General features: G+C 44.2%; 1 protein-coding gene across 1 annotated transcript; it reads left to right on the forward strand.

The window, feature by feature from the left end:
* The first annotated feature begins 1324 nt into the window (after positions 1 to 1324).
* LOC143497873 (E3 ubiquitin-protein ligase TRIM39-like) lies at positions 1325 to 20145 on the forward strand. The gene is made up of 8 exons (XM_076993486.1): positions 1325 to 1728; positions 4346 to 4386; positions 4837 to 5393; positions 5510 to 5605; positions 5740 to 5973; positions 6070 to 6232; positions 12950 to 12985; positions 16625 to 20145. The coding sequence occupies exons 2-8, from the start codon at positions 4365 to 4367 to the stop codon at positions 17176 to 17178; spliced, it is 1662 nt and encodes a 553-aa protein (XP_076849601.1). The 5' UTR covers positions 1325 to 1728; positions 4346 to 4364; the 3' UTR covers positions 17179 to 20145.
* The last annotated feature ends 5642 nt before the right edge of the window (positions 20146 to 25787 follow it).

Genomic DNA, 25787 nt, shown 5'->3' on the forward strand with positions numbered 1-25787 from the left:
GTACAGAGACACACAAACAGGGTCAGTGAGACAGTATCATAATACTGCAGCGTAGTTCTCTCGGTTACATTGGCGACACCCATTCAGTGCCATATGTAACGGTTAGGGCGCAGCCTTAGCTGGTGGCCACCAGAGGGAGGCAACGAGTCAGCAAACAATCAGGAGCTCGTTAGCCTGATTCCCCTCAAGTGGATCAACTCCTAATAATCAGCTTCCAAAGGCTTGGAGTACCGGACCTTGCAAGTTTGTTATGGTCTCCCTGTTTCGTCAGACGTCTTGTTTGGACGTGACGGGGAGGTTTTGTCTTAAGTTCGAGTCCTTGTTCAGTTGCTTCCTCCCTCCACCTAGTGAGAAAAACCTAGGAAGCAGCTTGCAAGGGTTCACAATCCCCGTTTACCTCGACCGTCGTGACCCCACAGCCCCGTTACACTTTGATAATTTTTGTTTTATACATTTCATAGTTTCTGCACACTTTGTTTTACTTTGTGTAAACTAGAACGTTTATTCCTTGTCAGCACAAAGCAGGGGCGGACTGGGGAGGAAAATTGGCCCGGGAGTTCCTGACAGACTGGCCCACTATATGTAAAAAATAAAGGGAACACTTCGTGTTCAGATAGGACGCAACACTGATTGTGAATCAATTTCAACTGCTCTTGTGCAAATGGAACAGACAACAGGTATATATATATATATATATATATATATATATATATATATATATATATATATATATATATATATATATACATATATATATATGTGTGTGTGTGTGTGTGTGTGTGTGTGTGTGTGTGTGTGTGTGTGTGTGTGTGTGTGTGTATACTGTATATGAATCTATGCATGGCACGTAGTGTATATGACTGCGTTTATTGTCATATGGACAATATTAATTCCAGCAATAATATGATTACAAAGCAACATAGTGGCTTTTAAATAGTCCATCATAAGACCACCAAACAAGTTGTTTTACACAAAGTGCATCCTAAAGAACAACCTACAACTCTAACGTGGGTATTTCTTCCTCTTACCTATTTGTGGTGGTTAGTTTTAATCTAAGAATTTCAATAGCTTTAAAAAAAACAGTGCGCAGTTCTCTGGAACCTTTAAGACCGCCACTTGCGTCCGTGTTAACCGTGTTAAGGACATTTTGTACATGGTGCCTTAGACGTTGCAGAGGCGACAGCAGTACATTTAAAATAACATGTTATCTACAATTTAAACTGCTGTATGTTTTCATAGTCCGGCCTGGATTTTCTGGGACAAGTAGTTTTTTTCTGATCTCCGCTGCATACCGTCAGCCCGCCCAGTCCGCGGCCCGGTCCAACTCGTTCATGTGTTTACAGGATCAGTCCGCGGCCGCGCTGAGCAGGTTAGTCTGACTGGAGCGGGGGAGGTAATAACACCGTTTAACAGCAGCGTGACTACGGGCCGGGGCCGCAATGGGGCAGTGGCTCCTCCACGGGCTGAGTTAGACCAGCGGCCCGGCGGCCCACCGGCCCACTAACCCATCGGCCCACCGGGGAAATCCCCGGTAGCAATGTATGCCAGTCCGCCCCTGGCACAAAGAACAAAAGAACAGTGAAGTGACCTCATGCGAAGTGAAAGTAAAACTGAACCATTTAGAAACTTAACATTGAAGCAACAACATTACAGGACATGAAGTAGCTGTAAGAAGACGAGAAACGGGACGTTACAGCATTCTAAAAATCAGTAAAGAGGAAAGTAAAGGTAAGTAGTTCTACACCGTGTTGTAGCTCATCATTCAGATGTTTTCTGGCGGAGTGAACTACAGGTGTAATAAGACCAAAGAATATCATGGATATTATTAGAAGGGAACCGTGTAGACAGCTGAAATACTGATGACACTGATCGGAGTTTCCTGAAAACTGTCAATTTCCGCAAATAACGAACAAGCTAACGAATGACGTGCGAAAATGTCTGAATTCTGCCATATATGTTGCCATATGATCTGCGTGATCCGCAATGTACCGACTAAGATTACAGTTCAGTACTCCCTTCAACCAAGAACTGAAGAGTACTATAGCAAGCGAAAACTGATCCATCGATTTCACGTTGTCAAATATACAATAGCTATTGTCTACACAATAGTTAAGGTTTGAAAAACAATATTACCAATTCGAAATCGGAGTTGCTGAGCAAAATTTTCTACGTTAATACAAGTTACAAATCCATTAAAACCAACAACCTGCGAAGGAAAGAAGAGCTTTTGTTACACGCGCTCGCAGACAAAAGTAAAAATGAGGAAGAATTAACAATGGCAATCACATTTATGTTTGTTGATCTTTATTACAAAGTTTTATAGGTAGCTACAACTGGTTTTCCAGTCTAATGATAAATATCATCTCAGGAGTTCTGGTGCATTTTAATTACATATGGGACATTGCAGAATTAGAGGACATTTGCCGTCCCTCCTCTTGATATTTAAAATATTTAAATCCAAAATAAATTTGTTCACAGAACCTGCCAATTAAACTATCGTAAAGCAAAATATAATAATTCGCTGGAAAAGGTTGGCAGAATTTTAATTACATGTATCTAATGTATCTCTTAATCATAATTTTTGATTCTAACATTTTCGAGTATTTATTGTGCCGTAAATTTGAGTCCCTCAATGTGCACGCAACCTTGATACCAAAACCATTGTTGTTGATGAAGGGTCAATATATTATGTTAAATTGCAAACAGGACATAGGCCCTATAATCCAACTATTTGAAAAAAGGTGAGTGTCCTTTTTAAGTAGGAGGAAGGACAGGTACAGGTCATCACTGCTGATTGTGATGTGCTTACGGGAGCTGCCTCGTGGAAACCCCCTAGTGGCGGTAGATGGACTAACCCTGGAGCTAGCCCTGACAAAAATAGCTACATTTCACAATTAAGCTTTGCTTATAAGATAAATGCTATAGTAGCACCCATTCGTAACACTGTTGCTTTATTAAGGTAACATGGTTATTATCATAGTTAACTGGGTATGTTTGGTTAAATTATAAAAATGAATTTATTTGTATAATTTACCTATTTTAAATAAATTGGCAGTATTGACATATTTCTTGGTTAAACTGTTGTGATTGTTTGCAATAGATAGGCCTAATATGAGAATTTCTAATGGATTTCTACTGAGATCTGGCGTTCCAGTGTTACTGAGAAGCCGCTGCTCTGCTGTGCCAGATGTGATGCTGATGAGAACAGGAGACAGGAGGACCTACAACAACAGAGAAAAGTGGAGGAAAGATATAGAAACAGGGAAGAAAAGGCAGAATGATCTAAAGAGCAGCGTGCCAAGAGGAAGAAGTAGAGAGACTCCTCATAAGGAGTAAAAACACCTCTCAACGTGGGATCTCAAGATCAGAGGGGAAGTTAGGGTGCAGTTTAGTGTAAGCACATTGTGAGGTCATTTTGAATGAAATAATCCTTAGAACAACTTAATGATATGCACAAGGTATTTGAGCATATATTTCAAAGTAGATGTCACAGGGGAGACACCCACTCTCTTGTGCACACAACCCAGCCACGCCCACATCTCAGCCACGCCCACATCTCCACCACACCTACACCCCAACCACACCCATACTCAGCCACTCCCTCGTTCACAGTCTCCCACCTACTGACACTCCCCACACACCTGAAGATGGAAACGACACACTGCGCAATTGCTACACCAGTTCCACTTCGTTTAAGAGCTTTGTGCATGTGCATGTTTGCACACTAAGAGACTAATTCAGTGTGTGAGTCTAATGTTCTCAACTTGACTGTGGTAAAGATAGTTAATATGTTCCACTGCCACCCTCACCCACTGCTTCTGACATAATGACGCCTCTGGCGTTACAGTAGGTACTGGAATTATTCAAGAAACTGTATGTCCCTGTAAAATTTCTGATCATTTAGGCATTGAAATTTTGTCAAATACATATTATTAGTCTTACCTGAAATCATACGACCTTTCAGTGTAAAATGACTTACAGTGTAAACTGAATCACAAAGGATTTACTGAAAAATATTTTAAAATATACATTTTGCAAATATACATCTGTTTTGTATTTGTAACAGGGTGGTGTAAGTACATGCACATAGCAAATTAAACATATGAAGGGGACAAAGTACCATTGATGCTTGAGCTTAACAAATCGTATTTCTTAAATATTCAACATAACAAATAGAATATATTTTTAAAGAATATGCCAAAATGTCCTTTAATTATGTCCCATATAAGTATTTGATAAAATATATATGGGAAGAGTACTGTTAAGACAAGAAGCATGTAGTCCTATTAGCCCAGTGTAGGACAGATATACATGTATTTGCTGAGTGTTGATTTCTTTTAAACAGTTAACAGAGGAAGAAGGAAATGGAAGAAGCATCATCACAAGGTAAAAGGGGGAGGAGCATGAAAGAACCATCAGAGTGTCAGTTACACACCTCATACACACATGAATGAAACACAGCCTGTGTGTTGAAGAATATTCTCCATCAATTTATAGCTTACCTGGTTTAGTGGCAATATGATCAGAATAAAAATGCAGTACTGACTACAGAATGGAGTGATTTACACTCTGAGCTCCATGTTGTCAGTGTTAACCATGTTAAGATTCAGATCAGGAGATTAAAGTCTGAGATGCTAAATCCTGGAGAATGAAGGAAGACACATGAGGATAAAATTGAACTTGGATCATGAGTCAAAATGTTCCTTTTCATTCTCTGTTGTCTAAATTTCTAACAGTTCTGGGGTATTTAAGAACAATGTGTGAAATATACATAGATAAAAATATATAATTATAGTAGAATAATTCAATAGTCCTTTATGTTTCCTTTCTAATCAGTCACACGTGACTCCAGCAGCCTCCTGTCTGAGGAGCGGTTCATGTGTTCTGTCTGTCTGGATGAGTTCACTGATCCAGTCACCACTCCATGTGGACACAACTTCTGTAAGACCTGCCTCACACAATACTGGGACAACAGTCCACACTGTATATGTCCACTATGCAAAGAGAAATTTACCAAGAGACCTGAACTCAAGATTAATACAACACTGAGAGAGGTTGTGGATCACTTCATGAAGAAAAAAGGTCTTGATAAACCTGATGTTTTTTGTGACGCCTGCACTGGAGTGAAGTTGAAGGCTGTAAAATCCTGTCTGCACTGTGGTCTGACATTTTGTAAGTCTCATCTAGAGCCCCATAATAATGTTCCAAAACTTAAGAAACACAAACTAATAAACCCTGTGGAGAATGTGGATGACTACATATGTCAGAAACATGAGAGACCCCTGGAGCTGTTCTGTAGAGAAGACGAGATGTGTGTGTGTCAGTTCTGCACTGAGACAGACCACAAGACACACAACACTGTTACCATAGAGGAGGAGAGTGGAGAGAAAAGGGTGAGAAACTAACACTGGATAACATCAACATTAAACACGTATATAAAAGAAATATAAAAAACAGAGCACCATTAAAATATAAAACAAACATTCTTTGTTTTCCTCCCCGTCTACAGACACAGCTGAGGAAGACACAGTCAGAGGTCCAGCAGATGATCCAAGAGAGACTGAAGAAGATGGAAGAGATCAAACACTCAGTAGAGCTCAGAAAGGTGTGAACTACCACCTACTTCATGTCTATTACAAACACATGTTGTTTTTAAGACCTATGAAAACTGAAACTAAATTTCACATTAGCTTTGATTGATTAAAGCTTCTCTTTAATCAAAATTTCTTCTTCCATTAGAAAAGCACAGAGAGAGAGATTGCAGACAGCATTGAGGTCTTCACTGCTCTGGTGCGCTCCATTGAGAGAAGCCAGGCTGAGCTGCTTCAGGTGATGGAGGAGAAGCAGAAAGCAGCAGAGAGGCAGGCTGAAGGACTCATTAAAGACCTGGAGCAGGAGATCACTGAACTAAAGAGGAGAGACAGTGAGCTGGAGCAGCTCTCCCACACTGAGGACCACATCCACCTCCTACAGGTCAGTGTTCCTCTCTCTGCTCAGAGACAACACAGCACATCACAGGACAACCCTCCCCATGCTGAGGGGTTTCTCCTCTCTCCTGCTGTACTGTAGATCTACCCAACCATGAACAGCCCTCCACACACCAAGAACTGGACTGACATCAGTATTGACACTGATGTGAATGTGGAGACTGTGAGGAAAGTTCTCTCTCAGCTTCAGAAGACTCTGAATACAAAACTCAGCGAAACACTGAATACTAAGTTGAAACAAGCAGGTGAAAAGCTTCCCTATAAAAAATATTTTCCAGGTACTCTAACAAGCAATGTTGGGAACGTTACTTAAAAAAAAGTAATTAGTTATAGTTACTCACTACTTGTTCAAAAAAGTAACTGAGTTAGTAACTGAATTACTCTATAATAACAGTAACTCGTTACCAGGGAAAGTAACCATTTGCGTTACAGGTAAAAAGAAAGGTTATATGCCAATGAATAAGGATTTTTTTGAAAAAGCAGTTTTCACAGTCAGTTGAAATGAGTAGATCAGAAAGGTGTTTAACTTTTGATATTTATTGTACATCAACCAGTGCAGGATAAAATCCTTTAAAATCCCAAATCTTTGTGTAAAAAAATAAAATAAAAAAAGCAAAAGTAAACAGTTACACTATATAAAGTGCATTTACATCTATCAAATTAAATTAAATTCTCTCAACCTGAGACAACTGGTTTGTTCACAACAGAAGTAAACTTAAACAATAAAACCTCTATTCTTAAATAAATCAAATACCCAGTCTGGTAGACATTCAGGAACTTCAAGTATTTTCTTAAATAATGTTTATATCGCCTTGAAAATGCTAAATTTTCTTCGGCTTGCACCTGACGTCATTTCGGTCTCTTCTCCGTTTGTGTCGTGTCACTGGCGTGCTTCGGCGCGCGTGTAAAAACACTGGCTCTGATTGGCTACCATAACGCTGCCTTAGTCAACCGCTTACTGACTTGTTAAGTTAAACAGGTGTTACACCGAGAACTGTGACCTATCGAGATATGTTACTCCTCACTAGCCTGGGCAGCGGTCCGCTCGGATTACTGTTAGTATATCAATATATAGTAACGCACCGCTTTTAATGACCAGTAACGTAAACGGCGTTGTAACGAGAGGAAAAGTAACTAATTATATTATCCCGTTACTGACAAAATGACGCCGTTACCTAACGCCGTTATTTTTAACGGCGTTATTCGCAACACTGCTAACAAGAAATCTGTGGCCAATAGCTATAATGAAATATAAGCTACATTCACATTATAAATCTCATTGTTCACTACTGACGTTTTTTTTTTCAAATCAGATTTGACTATGTTGCTTGTTCATATTCATACTTGTAATCTGCATCTATCTGTCTCCTGAAACTTCATGAATGTGCACAAGTCACCTGCATCACCAGCAACAAACATCATATTTGTGTAAAGCCTTGTAGTATAAAAACAGTGTCAGGAACAGCACATGATACCCGTGTGATGCGGTTCACCTGTCGCTCATCGCCCCTCCCCTTTGCTACTATTTAAGCTTCCTCCTCTCTCTTCCGGGTTGCGAAGTATTGTTGCCATGCCACATACCAAGCGTTTTCTCAGTGTTACTGCTCTCCCGTGTACCGACCTCTGCTCTCCTCCGAGACCTCGTCCCCTGCCTAGTCCCTTTGTACCTCCTGGCTTCTGTCTCATCGGCGTGACCCTGGACTGTCCTGACTACGATCACATCACTCCTGCACTACACCCCCTGAACAGAGTTACTCGCCTGTTTGATCACTCCGTAATTGCTATTTCAATAAAAGCGGCTATTATCCGCACTTGGATCCTTGTCTGCCTGATCAGTACGTTACATAATACTTCGCCTTATACAACGGATCCAGCGGATGTACCTGCACTCCTGGCTCAGCAAGGACATACCATCGCCGTACTCCAAGGAGAGGTTCGACAGCTTATCGTGGCTATGAACGTCCAGGCCATCCAGTCAGTTCAATATCAGGCTGCTGTAGCCGCCGCTCCGCCCGTCTTTCCTCCCTGTATTCCTGTAGCAGTACCGGAGCGGTATGACGGCTCTCCGGAACGTTGTCAGAACTTTTTAATGCAATGCTCCTTGTACTTCGAGCATCACCCTGCCCAGTTCCCTACCGAGAAGCACAGGATAGACTTCGTATTGACGCATCTCACTGGAGAGGCCGGTGCCTGGGGAACCGCCCTGTGGAACAGCAAAGACCAGTCTCTCGACTCTGAGGAGCAGTTCTCTGCGTTGTTCAAGTCGGTGTTCGACCACCCGGCAGCAGGTAGAGACGTGGGCACCCTGTTGTGCGAAATTCGTCAAGAGCAACGTAGCGCAGCGGATTACGCTCGAGAGTTCCGTACCCTGGCTGCCGGTAGCGGGTGGAGCGAACCAGCCCTAAAAACCGTGTTCCGTAAAGGATTAAGACAGGACTTACAAGTAGAGCTCGCCTGTCGCAGTGAAGAGCAGTCGCTGTCGGACTTCATTCAAACAGCTGTGAACGTCAACAAGCTGTTACTCGCCCACCGTCAGACGTCTTGTGGGAATCCACCCTCCTTCGCGTCGTATCGACAAGTCCTGCCATTGCCTAACACCCCAGGAGAGGGTTCGGAGCCTATGCAATTAGGCAGGACCCCGCTGTCCTCGCACGAAAGGTCTCGGCGTCTTCAGGAGAACCTCTGCCTGTACTGCGGTGAGAGCGGCCACTTCCGTGTTCGTTGCCCAGTTCGCCCAGCTCGCGCTGGAGAGGAGAGCCCCACCAGCAGACACATAAGCAACCCCGTTTTCTGCTTAGATCGTCACAATCAACTGAATGTGCCTGTGCAAGTCATCTGGGGTGGCATGTCCACTCACCTGTCAGCACTCGTAGACTCCGGGGCTGCAGGAAATATCCTAGATGTTGACATGGCCCGCCGATTACGTATTCCCACTACGTCAGTCAGTCCTCCCTTACGAGTTAACGCGCTGAATGGCCAACCTATAGGTGAGGGATTGATTACCCAGTGTACGGTGCCTATCACACTCCAGATAGGTCTGTTTCATACCGAGACTGTTCAGTTCCTGCTCCTGCCGTCGCCCCGTGATCCTGTAGTTCTCGGCTTTCCCTGGCTGTCTCTACATAACCCGGGTATCTCCTGGAAAACTAGAGAAATCGCGAAATGGGGTTCTCACTGCTTCAAGCATTGCATATACTTACCTCTCCGGTCTTCGTCCATAGAAAGCCCCGATTCCCCTCTCGAAACTGCCGTTCCTGCTCAGTACCGGAATTACGCAGACGTCTTCTGTAAAGAAAGCGCAAGTCACCTGCCACCACACAGACCGGGGGACTGTGCTATTGATCTGCTGCCCGGCTCCCCACTCCCGCGCAAAACGAAACCATACGCTTTGTCCCGTCCTGAAGATTCGGCAATGGAAAAGTATATAGACGAGGCCCTTCAGAAGGGGTTTATCCGTCCCTCTACATCACCCGTAGCTGCAGGGTTCTTCTTTGTAGAGAAGAAGGATGGAGGGCTGCGTCCCTGTATAGACTATCGCTCCTTAAACGCTGTCACCTCCAAGTTCGTGTACCCCCTTCCGTTCATCTCTGCATCGCAAGAACGCCTCAGGGAGGCGCGTGTGTTCACCAAGTTGGACTTGCGGAGTGCATATAACCTGATTCGCATTCGTGAGGGGGACGAATGGAAAACTGCGTTTGTGACTGCCCGAGGCCACTACGAGTATCTCGTCATGCCGTATGGGCTTGCCAATAGCCCGTCTGTCTTCCAGGCTTTCATGGATGACATATTCCGTGACTTGATAGGGAAGTTTGTCATAGTTTACATAGACGACATCCTAATATATTCCACCTCCGTCGCGGACCATGTCCGACATGTCACTGCAGTGCTAGCCCGTCTACGGCAGCATCGCCTCTACGCCAAAGCGGAGAAATGCGAGTTTCATCGGACTTCCGTGACCTTCCTCGGTTGCACTCTATCCCCTGGGCAGATCTCCATGAACCTGGACAAGGTGTCGGCTGTCACGCAATGGCCTGTGCCTCGGACGAGAAAGGAACTACAGCGTTTCATCGGGTTTGCCAACTTCTATCGCCGCTTCATCAGGGGTTTTGGTTCGCTGGCCACTCCGCTCACCAACCTCCTTCGGGGTGGGCGGCATCTGCGGCTGGACTGGACACCCGAGGCTGATCGGGCGTTTTCGTTGCTTAAGGGGGCGTTCACCTCGGCGCCTATTCTGCATCTCCCTGATCCCCAAGTCCCTTTTGTGGTGGAGGTCGATGCCTCGGCGGTGGGTGTGGGAGCTATTCTCTCCCAACGCCAAGGAAACCCCCCTAAGTTGGTCCCTTGTGCCTTCTACTCCAAGAAACTACAACCGGCCGAACAAAACTACGACGTTGGTAACCGAGAACTTCTAGCGATAAAACTCGCTTTAGAGCAGTGGAGACACTGGTTAGAGGGGGCTGAACATCCGTTTGTCATCTACACAGACCATAAAAATCTGGAATACCTGAAGGAAGCCAAACGACTGAATCCCCGACAAGCCAGATGGGCATTGTTCTTCTCCCGGTTTCGATTCTCCGTTTCCTACCGGCCTGGTTCAAAGAACACTAAAGCAGATGCCCTGTCACGTATACATGAAAAGGATCCCACGGACAAAATACCGGAGTATGTACTGCCTCGCACCTGTTTCCTGGCTGCTGTTCGTTGGAACCTGCAAGGCGAATTGGAAAACGCTCTACACAGTGATCCCAGCCCTGACGACTGCCCAGAAGGAAAGCAGTATGTTCCTGTGTCGCTGAGAGGGCGCTTCCTACAGCTTGCACACGATACCGCAGGTACTGGTCACCCCGGAATCACACGCACTACACATCTCCTGTCACGGCGGTATTGGTGGGCGTCCCTGAAAGACGACGTGCGGGACTATATATTGGCGTGTAGCGTATGCGCTAAGAGTCGCACTCCTCGAACACTCCCTGTAGGGAAACTGTTACCGCTCTCGATTCCACGCCGTCCCTGGTCACACATAGCGATGGACTTTATCACTGACCTGCCCAAGTCCGAGGGGAATACAGTCGTTTTAGTCGTAGTTGACAGATTCTCAAAAATGTGTCGCTTGATTCCCTTTCCAGGGCTGCCCACTGCCATGGAAACAGCCCAAGCCGTTTTTACGTTCGTTTTCCGCGTCTTCGGGTTACCAGAAGATATTGTCTCAGATCGCGGAGTCCAATTCACCTCACAGTTGTGGAGACAGTTCTGCAAATTACTCGGGGTCGTAGTGAGCCTTACCTCCGGGTATCACCCTCAGTCTAACGGAGAAGTGGAAAGAGTGAATCAGGAAATAGGGGGATTCCTAAGGCGATACTGTGTCTCTCAATCCAGCTGGAGCAAGTACTTACCCTGGGCTGAATATGCCCGTAATTCACTTATGCATTCTTCCACCAAGATGACCCCATTCCAATGTGTATATGGCTATCAACCTGCTTTCTTTCCGTGGGACAATACGCCATCAGACGTCCCGGCGTTGGACGACTGGTTCAAGAACAGCGCGCGAACATGGGAGCGGGCCCACGTACACCTACGCCGTGCCTTGCATACTCGGAGGCTCCATGCTGACCGTCGCCGCCTGCCCACTCTGGTCTACCACCCAGGTCAGAGAGTGTGGTAGTCCACCCGTAACCTGAACCTGCGACAGAATTGTAAGAAGCTCAGCTCGAAGTACATCGGGCCCTTCAAGGTCCTGAGTTGAGTCAATGCAGTGTCCTATAAATTGCAGCTCCCTCCTCAGTATCGCATACATCCTGTCTTTCATGTTTCACTGCTTAAGCCTGTGTTTTACAGCCCCATGTCTGCTGCCACGCCGCTCGCCAAGCCACCAGAGCCGCTGGAGCTCGACGGTCGCCCTGCCTACCTCATTCAGGACATCCTGGAGTCCCGTCGACGTCGGGGTGGGCTTCAGTATCTCATTGAGTGGGAGGGCTATGGTCCCGAGGAACGGGCGTGGGTCCCCGCGCGGGATGTGCTAGACCCTCCTCTCATCGCTGAATTCCACGCTGCTCATCCTAACTTCCCTGCTCCCAGGCGTCGTGGCCGGCCCCCGTCTAACCGATCTGTTGCGGCTGGAGCCGCTCGTCAGAGGGGGGGTACTGTCAGGAACAGCACATGATACCCGTGTGATGCGGTTCACCTGTCGCTCATCGCCCCTCCCCTTTGCTACTATTTAAGCTTCCTCCTCTCTCTTCCGGGTTGCGAAGTATTGTTGCCATGCCACATACCAAGCGTTTTCTCAGTGTTACTGCTCTCCCGTGTACCGACCTCTGCTCTCCTCCGAGACCTCGTCCCCTGCCTAGTCCCTTTGTACCTCCTGGCTTCTGTCTCATCGGCGTGACCCTGGACTGTCCTGACTACGATCACATCACTCCTGCACTACACCCCCTGAACAGAGTTACTCGCCTGTTTGATCACTCCGTAATTGCTATTTCAATAAAAGCGGCTATTATCCGCACTTGGATCCTTGTCTGCCTGATCAGTACGTTACAAACAGGCTAATTGGACATTCTAATAGTTCATGTATACATCATAATTTGCTCTGGAGACCAACAACCAGTTAGTCAGCTGTACATGGTCACTTCAAGAAGGTAAATACAGCTAGCTTCTGCTAGTTTCACAGATACTGTGGTCACGGCTGTTACTCTCCCGCATTATTGTACTGATTTCATTTCATTCTCATTCAAGTCGCACAGCCACAAATCAGATCACATTTAGAAGTGATTCAAATCTCATTTGAAAAGATCAGATTTATGTGTCTACATTGCCTGACAAATCTAATTTGTGTCACAGTAATGAAAAAATCACTTTAGGTTTGTTAATGTGCACATAGCATATTCATATAGAATTACAGAATATTGAAAATGTTTCAGTCCATGCTATAAAATCATTTCTTTAAAAAAATTCTTCCTAAAATTCAGTTGGCACAGAATTGAAGAGGAGTCAACAGTATGCAGGTACAGTGTGATTTCTATTTTTCTCTTTTCATTTGAATAATCTATATTATACAGATTATCCTAACACTACTGCAACTCATACAACCATATACATTTGTATTAATTATGGTTGACTGTAAAGGACACAGAGTTGTTGGATTAGTTAATCTGCTCTATAGTTTGCTACCAATCCTGCTTGTCAGTTTTATGCACCCAGAGATTTTCACCAACCTTAACTTCTCTTGTCTGTGTGACGCGGGGACAGAGGTAGCAGGAGGCAGAGGTTGTAAGCAAAAGGCTTGATTATCCATGGTTAGAATAACTGAAACCCACTTAGGCCACTTGGCAGAACAAACACAAAGGAATACTCAAAATGATGAAACGTAGAAGAGAGTCCACAGGTGAACAGCGGTCCCAGTACAGAGCAGGCTATCCCACGTAGCGAGGCGAAGGTGCAGGTTGATTGTGCAGCACTGGACAGCGCGACCTGTGGGGTTTTATGAGACCCAAACCTAATCAGTTACAGGTGTTAGTATTCGGATGATTGTGATGAAGGGAGTGTCCCGGAATTAGAGGGTGTGCGCTGTATTGAAGTGGGCCTGCGTGATTGTGAAGGAGTGAATGTGCCCGCCCGCTGCGGAGCAAGGAGGCAGAGACAAACGCTGAGGAGAGCGAGATTTATGGGGGAATTCCATAATCGAAGTCATACAAACAGGCAGGGATCATAACGGGAGAGCCATCCAAGTGGGACAAATACAGGGGCATGACTAACAGGTAGAACGCAGACTACAAGGCAGGGAAACAAGAACTGAGTGGAACACAATGGAGATGGAAAACACCAAAACAGCGATGAACCATTAAACCGAATCGAACCACAATCGAACAACAATCCACAATAGAACAAACCATGAGAGAACAAATAACCGACAAGGGGCTAGGGAAACACAGGGACTATACAGTTGTGATCAAATTTATTCAACCCCCACTGAAATAAAGTGTTTTGGCCAGTTTGACATTGATTTTGATCATTTCAGTCATCTTATTTACAATTATATCAAAGAGGCACTTATAAATTAGACAAACATAACATAATATTTATGATGGAATAACCACAAATGTCTTTACTGTGCTCACATCATTATCAGTTTTATTCAACCCCCTAGTGACATTATTTTTTAGTACTTAGTACAACATCCTTTTCCAGTTATGACAGCTTTCAAGCGTGAAGCATAGCTTGACACAAGTGTCTTGCAGCGACCTATGGGTATCTTAGCCCATTCTTCATGGGCAAAAGCCTCCAGTTCAGTCACATTCTTAGGCTTGCGCACTGCAACTGCCTTCTTTAGGTCCCACCAGAGGTTCTCAATTGGATTTAAGTCTGGTGATTGCGATGGCCACTCTAGAATGTTCCAGCCTTTCATGTTCAACCATGCTCTAGTGGACTTGGATGTGTGCTTCGGATCATTGTCCTGTTGGAAGGTCCAACGTCTCCCAAGCCGCAGGTTTGTGACTGACTCCATCACATTTTCCTCCAAGATCTCCTGGTACTGAAGGGAATTCATGGTACCCTGCACACGTTGAAGCTTTCCTGTACCATTAGAAGCAAAACAGCCCCAAAGCATAATTGACCCCCCGCCATGCTTCACAGTAGGCAAGGTGTTCTTTTGTTCATAAGCCTGGTTCTTCCTTCTCCAAACATAGCGCTGGTCCATTGTCCCAAACAGTTCTAATTTAGTTTCATCTGACCACAGTACACTGTCCCAAAACCTTTGTGGCTTGTCCACATGACTTTTGGCATACTGCAGTCGACTTTTCTTGTTCTTTGGAGTCAGCAAGGGGGTGCGTCTGGGCGTTCTGGCATGGAGGTCTTCGTTATGCAGTGCGCGCCTTATTGTCTGAGCTGAAACTTCAGTGCCCACATCTGACAGGTCTTTTTTCAGTTCCTTAGCAGTCACGCAGGGATTTTTCTCCACATTACGCTTCAGGTAGCGCACAGCAGTCGCGGTCAGGATCTTCTTTCTGCCACGACCAGGTAACGTTTCCACTGTGCCCTTTAACTTGAACTTGCGAATGATACTTCCGATAGTGTCTCTTGGAATATTTAACAACTTCGCAATATTTTTATATCCATTGCCATTCTTGTGAAGAGCAATAACCTCTTCTCTTGTCTTCTGGGACCATTCTCTTGCCTTCATCATGCTTGGAAACACACCAGTAGATGTCTAGAAGGAGCTGAGTATCACAGTCCTTTTAAATCTGCCTAATTGGTGCTTATCATGCTTGATTGCTGCTCGTTGACATCCACAGATGTTTTCAATACCTGATGGAAAACACTGGAATGAACCTCTGTTCTTAGGAGTGGTAGTCGTAAAGGGGTTGAATAATTGTGTCAATGAAGAAATCACAAAAAGGCCATTTAATACTTTATGACAAAAAAAATTGATGCTATCTTAGTTGCATTTAGTTCTTTAACAAGTCCTTGTAAGATTTCATTATGAACACAATTACAAATGTGCACTGAATTCCATAAAACCCTTCGCAGCATTGGGGGTTGAATAAATTTGATCACAACTGTATATGGAACTAACAAGACACAGGTGATCACACTGACAACACGGGCGTGGTAGACAGACGGAAACCAGGGCAACAGACAAGCAGGGCGGGACTAACGGGCAAGGAACAACACAGACACGTGGAACAGGGACACCGGAGAGACAGCTAAGAGAGGGGGGCGTAGCCCTACGTGACAATATACAGCAGGGGTCAGCAACCTTTGAGACATGGAGTGCCATCTTTAACATGTCTAGTCAATGAGTGTGCCACTATCAAGAAATAAAATAATTGGAGCGGGGGGGTAGCGAGTTTAAATTGTTGGGGGAGGGGGTGTTAAATGGACACAAATTAAGTATTCTACGCGTGCCATAGGTTGCCGACCCCTGATATACTGTGTGTGTGTGTGTGTGTGTGTGTGTGTGTGTGTGTGTATGTATATATATAACAATAAAAGTGGCACCAGAAGTGGGGAAATTCAACATACAACTGACTGTTAAATGTATGAAAGCATATTACATAGAGCTGAATAGCAGATACCTCAACACCCATCACTGTAGGTGAATGATTAGATTTATGAAATAGGGACGGAGACCTGGATCAGTGAATAAATGATCATTGCCAGGATTCACTTACGATGTGTTGTTTCTTTAACTGAAATAGCACCTGTAAATGATGCAATCTGTGAGTGATAGTTAAACATTCCTTCTTTAAAATTTATCTCTATTTTCGGATACACTCATAATAAAGTGTTTACTCAGCGAATATTTTGGTCTTCTACAAACCCTGTTATATATTCTGCTATATGCTAGTGCCCAATGGAGGAAGGTTTCCTGTTTGAGTCTTGGTCCTCCCGAGGTTTCTTCCTAATCCCCACCACCATAGGGAGTTTTTCCTTGCCACTGTCACCTCTGGCTTGCTCATTAGGGATCTGGACCCATACGATTGTAAAGCTGCTTTGTGACAATGTGTTGTAAAAAGCGCTATATAAATAAATTTGACTGACTGATATATTTTTATCAAAGTAGTTAATCAGTAGGATCTACTAGATAATGGGGTGTTATGTAGTTTATTATTATGTACATTTAACATTCTGTATGTTTCTCTCAGTGGATGTGACTCTGGATCCTGATACAGCTCATCCCAAACTCATACTGTCTGATGATGGAAAACAAGTGACACATGGAGACACAAAACGGAATCTCCCTGACAACCCAAAGAGATTTCATGATTGTGCCATTGTCCTGGGAAAGGAGGGGTTCTCATCAGGGAGATTTTACTATGAGGTTCAGGTCAAGGGGAAGATTGAGTGGGATGTAGGAGTGGCCAGAGAGTCTGTTAACAGGAAGGGCAAGATTACACTGAATCCTCAGAATGGATTCTGGACTGTGATTCTGAGGAAGGAGAATCAATATGAGGCTTGTGCTGGTCCCCCTGTCCCCCTCACCCTGAGAGAGAAGCCCCAGACAGTGGGGGTGTTTGTGGATTATGAGGAGGGTCTGGTCTTCTTTTATGATGTGGAGGCCAGGTCTCATATCTACGCTTACACTGGTCAGTCCTTCACTGAGAAACTCTACCCTTATTTCAGCCCAAGTCTAAATTATGCGGGTAAAAACTCAGTTCCATTGATCATCTCCTGTATATTTAAGACTGAATTGCTCTGAATTTGCCCTCCTAAATCTATGAAAATACAATAATTAAAAAAAACTTTTTCCTTCCCTTTTTAGTGGCAAAGAGTATTGTCATCTGAAATGGTATTTGTTTTTAAAAATAAACCAGCACAAATTAAATGTGTAAATGTAGTGGGAAAGGACTATTCACAGTTCCTCTTGCAGTCTCACCTTTGACTGACCCCAACAACATCCTACTTAGATGACCTATTATCACTTCCAAAACCCGCACACTGGGCCCTCAGGACTGAGGAAACCCTTCTTATCAGACTCACCAGGGCCTTGGTATGAGGAATTATGGCTTCCACCCATACCAAGGGTCCCAGTATATGGCCTTTGTGGTTTAGCTTGGTGTATTTCTAACCATAAAGCATTGCCTTTGGAACTCGTAAACAGATCTATATCCAAGAATGCCAAAACTGACCATGATTCTTATAACCTAATATTCCAAGTGTAATGCTTTGCGCCTTGCAGAGCTTGGAGTTGGACACAAACACTGAGGAGAGCGAGATTTATTAAAGGGAATTCCATATTTGAGAATGTTACAGGAGGCATGGGTCATAACGGGTAGGTAGTCCGAACGAGAAAGATAAACAGACATGATAACACAAGAACAAAACAAGGAACTAAGGGCAGGAACTAAGCGAGCAAACTCACCAAACGACCACAAAAGTTACAAGGGCATGAATGAACAAAATACTAAGAGCACAAGGATTGCAAACTGATCAATGACACAAAGCAACCGATGCCAGACTAGGGGAACATAGGGACTATAAATACACAGAACTAACAAGACACAGGTGGAGACACTGATGACACGGGTGTGGCAGACACAAGGAAACCAACAGACAAAAGAATACAGAATCATCAGATCATAAAAATAAAGAATACAGGATCATCAGATCATAAAAATAAAGAATACAGGATCATCAGATCATGGAGCCCAGAAGTATTCAGTGTCTGGAACATAACTAGCTAATCATACAGTAATCTGTACTTGTAGCAAACTACGTAGCTAACTAGCTCAGTGATCATCAGCTCTGACCTTAATGATCAGCCTTCCCGGAGAGTTCAGTACCAACCCACGCTTGTTGCAGATCATTTTTTGCAGTGTTCAGATTTGCAGTTATGTTGAGTATGAGATAGATTAGGTTAATATTAATGACTTAATGCTGTTTACCATGTTTGCAGTATTAGCAAAACAGTGCGCGTAAAATAAATGTACCATTGTTTGGTGTACCATCATTGACGGAGATTGATTAAGGTACATTTCCCTGTATCAAGAAAGGTTTTTAAAGCGTTTTTGATGTCCCCCACCCACTTCTGATCCCTGCAAATCCACAAGTCAGTTTTACAACATGTCCACCGAGATATACTGTATTTTGCAAAAGTCGGGGCGGACAGATTTGAAGTTCTTGTACATTTTCTGTGAGTAAATTTTTAACATTCATGCTCTCACATCTACAACTTCTCACATCAAAAATGCAAGTGCAACTTTGTTGTACAAGTTCAAGTTCTCAGATTTAAAATACAAGTACAAATTTTGTTTTACAAGTTCTCAAATCAGGTCCTGTAACCTCGCAAGTTTTGCAACATTTTTACCTCCATAATATTCCTCCAATTTAATTTGCTATATTCATCGTAGCTTTTGTACTATTTAACATTGGTTTAAATGGTCTGCAGGAGTTCTCCGTTTCATAGCTACCTTCAGTTGGTCTGTTTCTTCCTCTGATTCTGTTAATAACTTGTTAACTCGCTGTACCTCTCAAGTTTTTGACCTTATACTGGACATTCTATGCATTATAATACTAAATGATTGATATCTGTAATCAATAAAATTTGCATTTGTTCACTAAGCTAATCACTGTGGAAAATATATTTTAACCAACGGTATTAGGCCACTGCACAGACTGAATTTCACCTTCAGGTAATGAGACTGATATAACATTATTTCACCTGTTCCCGTTATCAAAAACATATCTCCCTGAATGTTCAGGGTGATGCCACTTATAATTATTCATAATAGTCAGTATTGCTACATAAACATCAACAAGGAAAAGAGGGAGTGAGACACCAGACCAGAAATAGAGAATCTCCATGTCACGCCCAGCTCCACCCCCCCTCTTGTCAATCTTTCTTTTGGTCCCTCGAAGGTCTGTTCAGCTTTTCCCTAGCACACCTGTGTCAATCTTAAGGCCCGCAGGCCAAATGTGGTCCACCACATTATTTTATGTGGCCCACGAAAGCTTAAAAAACCTAATTGTCCAAAAAAAAAAAATCAAATACGTGCAGTGACCAAAAACTACATTTCCCACAATTATATTACCCACAAAGTGATGGCAACTCAACACTGCAGTGTTTCCATATCAGTCCGGGTCCGTACACTAGAAACAATCCAACCGAGCAGAAGTATTGGCGGGCAAATCCAAAAGGGAAAACGGAGAATAGCTAAACCAGGTCAAACCAGATAATCAGAATAGAATAATAACGCTAGGTATGCTTTCAGGAATGTCGGCAATACTTCAAAACAAGGGTTGTATAGGGAGGTCTTATATTGGAAATAGCTAATGGGCGACAGGTGTCTAATAATCCGGGGAGGCAGATCTCTGCCATTGTGGTCGGGCATGCTGGGAAGTCGAGTTCCTGGAGTTGGAGGCCGTGACACAAAGTAAATGTGATATTTTGATGTTATTTTTCTTTATTCACTTGGACAGTTTGATCATTGATTGATGGAGTAATGTGGGATTCATAACCTAACAAATTAAAAGGATTTATGTTTAATAACAACAAGCAAACATATTTTTACATCTATGCAAATATATGTAATATTTGTAACTTGAATACGTAATAAATTCAGAGTTATTTAACATTAAGTAGTAGTTACATTTATAAGTGGGCAATGATTACATTGATGTGGCCCACGGTGAAAATGAGTTTGACACCCCTGCCCTAGCACTTCCTTGTTTGTTTCCCCATGTGGTAGTGTTTTTCCATGCCTGTCTACCAATCTGTATCTTTGCCCTCTGATTATCTGTTCTACCTGTACCTAGTCTATTTCCCTAGTTAGTTTGTGTATTTAAACCCTGTCCTTTTTCTTGTTCAGTGTGTCGTGGAAATTTCCTAATAAATGGATGAGGACTCAGACGTGGTTAAATGATTAATTTATTACAAAAATATAAATATATATAAATTGGACCAAGACAGATACAAGACAGACACAGACATGAGAGTCTCATTCAAGCATGACAACTCTGAAGGCAGGGGGGCGCTCCCCCTGCTTATATACGATCTTAAACACATTTCAGCAGTTCTAACAGCAGGTTATCTTTAGCACAGCATGTTCCAAAACATAGGCGTCCAGCAGGCTACTTTGTCTCACATGTGTGTATCTCCTAATATGGACTTCCCTAGAGTTAGCGGAAGAGTTAGCGGTTGAACACAGAGAAAGCTAAATGACCCAAGACTAGTAGCCTAGTGACTACCAGTTAACAGAGTGCTCTTACCCTCAGCACTCTCCCTGACCTGGGTCACAGTATAGCACACATGCACAATATGAACTAAACATGGTTACACTGAATCACACTACTTCATTATTGTAGTCCTTCTGTTTAGCCAGAATGGACATGTACTAAATCATAAAGTTCATAATGATCTCTTATAATAACTAAACATGATCTAATCAATGATAATTAGTCAATAATCAATAATTTCTCTCACAAGTGCAAGTTATTGTATTTGTCTTTTTAGGAATCTGAACTCTGTGGATCCCTGTCTTTATATTGCTTCTGGTTATTCCCTGCTGGTTCTGTAAATTATGTTTCCATATTATTTATCCCCATCCTTCTGTTCATTTTCCTTTGCTAGTCTTTTCAGTTCTGTATGTTAATATGGTAGTGATGGGCATGTGAAGCCTCATGAAGCACTGAGGTTTTGTATGTATTTTAGAACTATTTAATCTGGTGAAATGAGTGACAACCAGGAACACACTGGTTGTAATCCCAGAATAGCCTGGTGACAAATTGAGAGACAGTTAGCAGCTTGGAAAGACAGCAACTGGGGCGGCAGGGTCAGATCAAGTGGCGACAGGCCTGTAATTTGACAGTTTGGAAGCAGTTTGATGATGTCTGTAAGATGCATAAAGCGTTCACAAGAGGAGATGTAGAGCAACAACTGCAGATGACAACAATTATCATTGTTGTCTTGCCAAAGAGAGGTTTGGCATGGAGGAGGAGAGGCCTGCTCAGACAGCATACACTATGAACCAGAGGGCATATAGATCCATAAGATCTGGCAGAAGTTGAAGTCCCTCAAGAGGCAGCATATGGAGGCCAGCAAGGAGCAGTGCCCCATTCTGGCAGAGCGGGATATCTTGAGGAAGAGACTGATAACTGCGCAGAACAGAAGGACACCGAAGGTATAGGAAAGTGAGGGCCAGGAAGCATGCTTTGTTTATAGCTGATCAGTTTGGTTTCACCAAGCCACTTCTAGGACAGAAGCGAGATGGCAAACTGGTCAGCCTGAAGGAGGAATTAGATTGACACATTCAAAACATGTACAGTGACCCCAACAGGGAGGAGAAGCTGGGCCTGTGTAACATCCTTATAGACTCACCCCCTCCCACAAGGGACTTTGACAACAAGAAACCACTTCTGAAGGAAATCCAGGAGATTGTGAGCCTGGTGACAAATTGAGAGACAGTTAGCAGCTTGGAAAGACAGCAACTGGGGCGGCAGGGTCAGATCAAGTGGCGACAGGCCTGTAATTTGACAGTTTGGAAGCAGTTTGATGATGTCTGTAAGATGCATAAAGCGTTCACAAGAGGAGATGTAGAGCAACAACTGCAGATGACAACAATTATCATTGTTGTCTTGCCAAAGAGAGGTTTGGCATGGAGGAGGAGAGGCCTGCTCAGACAGCATACACTATGAACCAGAGGGCATATAGATCCATAAGATCTGGCAGAAGTTGAAGTCCCTCAAGAGGCAGCATATGGAGGCCAGCAAGGAGCAGTGCCCCATTCTGGCAGAGCGGGATATCTTGAGGAAGAGACTGATAACTGCGCAGAACAGAAGGACACCGAAGGTATAGGAAAGTGAGGGCCAGGAAGCATGCTTCGTTTATAGCTGATCAGTTTGGTTTCACCAAGCCACTTCTAGGACAGAAGCGAGATGGCAAACTGGTCAGCCTGAAGGAGGAATTAGATTGACACATTCAAAACATGTACAGTGACCCCAACAGGGAGGAGAAGCTGGGCCTGTGTAACATCCTTATAGACTCACCCCCTCCCACAAGGGACTTTGACAACAAGAAACCACTTCTGAAGGAAATCCAGGAGATTGTGAGGAAGGTAGGGTCCCTTACAAGGTTTATAAGAACTGCCCATAAGAACAGTCACCAATCAGGGCCTTTGTGGATGACCTGACGGCCATTACAGAGTCTGTACCAGGAAGCAGATGGATCCTGAAAGGCCTGGAAAGACTTATTCAGTGGGCTTCAAACCAGGCAATTCCAGATCTCTGGTGGAGAAGAGGTGAAAGGTCTCTGACTGGTTCCATTTTAACATAGAAGGGCTACAGATCCCAACCATCTCTCAGAAGTCAATGAAGAGCTTTGGGAAGGTGTTCGACATTGTCAGGTCCTGCACTCCGCTATCTCACCACCAGAGGTCCACCTCCCCAGAATTCTAGACAGCTCAGCTGTTTTTCATCAGAATGATTGACATGTATACTTAAACCCACCTAGCCCTCATGCACACTGCAAAGTATTGCCATTCCTTCTGTGTTTGCATACTGAGTGTATATTCTGATTGTTTCTAGTGTATGATCTCTGCTTTGTTCCACCGACCTTGCCTTTGCCTAGCCCTTCTGTTAACTCTGTACTGTTTTGGATATTCAGATTTTGAACTCTGCTATTGTATTACTACGTTTTTTTCTGGATTTGCCCTCCTTTATTAAAACTTGCCCATGGATCCAAATCAACCTCGTGATTCTGCCTCGTTACAGAATACTTCACCCACTATGGATCCAGCAGGTTTGTTTACACTCCTGGAGGCCGTTCAATCTCAGGGCAGGATGTTGGGTGGTCACGACCAACTCCTCCACCAACTGAGCATAACAATAGAGGCAGTGACTCAGGCCATTCAAGGACTAACCGTGCCTGCTGCTCCCACTCCCGCACCAGAACGGTACCGACCCCATGGCACAGACCTATGCTGTTTTTGAAAAGTATTTTAAAGAGGTGTTTGAAGAGAGTTCGATCATTCTTGTACAGCAGAGGACCCGGGGTAGTAACTGTTGTAGTTAAATAAAGGAAGTTCTTCGGCTTCCGAACATTCCCTGAAATTTTGTACTCTTTTGGCTGCCACGGGTTGGGACGAAAAGGCCCTACTTACCATCTACCGTAGGAGTTTGAACGACTCAGTGAAATCAAAATTGCAGTGTAAGGATGACTATCTCTCCCTCGGAGAGTTGATTCGCTTGTCATTTAAGCTGGATAACCTCATTCGATCCCGAAGGAATACCAAGAGGTCAGTTCGTCCAACACCTGTCCCCACGACTTCCCCATCTTAACCAGAGCCCATGGAAATAGGACACGCACGTCTAACACCAGTGGAACGACAACGTCGTATCCGGGAGAATCTCTGTTTGTACTGTGGAGAGGCCAGACATTTCAAGTGCGAGTGCCCGGCTATATCCAGAGATCGACCTACGCTGTGGGTGAGTGCATGTGTCTCTGTCAGTGCATGCGCTGTTTGATGCAAGGAAGTTTACAGTACCAGTGAAGCTAACCTTGTGTTTTGCACCATGTCTTGTTTCAGCCCTAGTATCCCTACTCTCATGTGCCCTGTTCCAATGCACATAAAAGGGATTGATGGTCTTCCCGTCGGATCGGGGGAGATCACAGAGCGCACCGTACCGCTTACGACCATGGTAGGTGCTTTACACAGCGAATCCCTCACGTTCTACATTATTGACTCACCTCAACACCCCATCGTTCTGGGCTATCCATGGCTACACCAACACAACCCCATGGTCTCATGGAGAACAGGTGAGCTAACCCGCTGGAGTGAATATTGTCACACACACTGCTTAGCGCACGCTATTCGCGCTACCAGTATTGAAAGTCCACAAGTCAATGCATCGGAGTTGCTCCCTGAGATCTATCGAGAATTCACCGATGATTTCAGTAAAGCCCAGGCCGCTACTCTTCCCCCTCATCGCCCATGGGATTGTGCTATTGATCTTATCCTGGGTACCACGCTGCCTAGAAGTAGGGTTATTCGGGTTATATTGTTAGAACGCCCTTCAGTGTCCCCAGCTGCTGCTAGGTTTTTTTGTTAGCAAGAAGGATGGGGTATTGCCACCCTGCATCAATTTTTGTGGGCTTAACACTATTACAATTAAGAATCACTATACCCTGCCGTTAGTTCAATCAGCCATAGAACAGCTTCAGAAGGCTACAATATATACCAGACTAAGATAAGAGATAAGATAATCCTTTATTAATCCCTCAGCGGGGAAATTTGCAGACCTCAGAAGTGGTTATAATTTAATTTGGTGAAGGCATTAATATGGAATGAACGCACTCAAAATGCATTCAGGGTTTTAAAACAAAGGTTTGTCACCGTGCCTATCCTGAAACACCCTGATCCCACCCTGCCGTTTCTAGTAGAGGTCGATGCATCGGAAACTGCTGTGGGTGCGGTTCTCTCCCAACATCATGGCTCTCCTCCTAAAATACTTCACTGCGTGTTCTACTCCTGTAAACTCATGCCTACTGAGAAACATTATGACGTGGGTAACAAGGAACTGTTGGCTATTAAGTCAGCTTTGGAGGCATGGAGGCATTGGCTAGAGGGCACTGTTCACCCTTTTGTCATCTTAACCGACCACAAGAATCTGGAGTATATAAAAGCAGAGACGGCTGAATGTTAGGCAAGCAAAGTGAAATTGAAGCACGTAAAAAATAATGCCCACTGTCACCTTCCGTCCTGGTACTAAGAATTCAAAGGCAGATGCCCTCTCATGGATTCACAAGGCAAGCAATGCTCCTGAGGTCCTGAAGCCCATTCTCTCACCCTCCGTTGTGGTGTCCCCTATCCAATGGGACCTGGACCTGCAGATCATACCGGCTCAAGCCATGGATCCACCTCCGGCAGGCTGCCCTCGGGGTAAAGTATATGTTCCCTTCACCTTGCGTGCAGAGCTCATGCAGTGGGTCCATATGCCCCCCCAGCTCAGGTCACCCTGGTGTACAAAACTCTCTAGGCCTGCTCAGGTAGAAGTACTGGTGGCCCGAGATGACCCAGGATGTCACCAGCTTTGTGGAGGGGTGTGATGTATGTGCTCAGAGCAAAACTCCCAGACAGCTGCCAGCTGGACTACCTGTTACACTTGTCAGTAGATTTTGTTACAGACTTGCCACGCTCACAGTGCAATATATGTATTTTGGTAGTCATGGATCGTTTCTCTAAAGGAATGCGGGCTCATAACCCTACCTAAACTTCCTACTGCTATGGAGACTGCTGAAGCAATATTCAATCAGGTTTTTAGACGTTTTGGGATTCCTGATGACATAGTGTCCGATAGGGGCTCGAAATATAT

This window comes from Brachyhypopomus gauderio, unplaced genomic scaffold (genome assembly GCF_052324685.1).
Source record: "Brachyhypopomus gauderio isolate BG-103 unplaced genomic scaffold, BGAUD_0.2 sc114, whole genome shotgun sequence".
NCBI lineage: Eukaryota > Metazoa > Chordata > Actinopteri > Gymnotiformes > Hypopomidae > Brachyhypopomus > Brachyhypopomus gauderio.

Excerpts from the sequence above, each read along its gene's own strand:
- LOC143497873 (XM_076993486.1), top strand. The coding sequence starts at position 4,365 with ATGGAAGAAGCATCATCACAAG. Across the intron at positions 4,387-4,836 it reads GGAAGAAGCATCATCACAAG|TCACACGTGACTCCAGCAGC; the intron begins GTAAAAGGGGGA and ends CTTTCTAATCAG. Across the intron at positions 6,233-12,949 it reads TACTAAGTTGAAACAAGCAG|TTGGCACAGAATTGAAGAGG; the intron begins GTGAAAAGCTTC and ends CCTAAAATTCAG.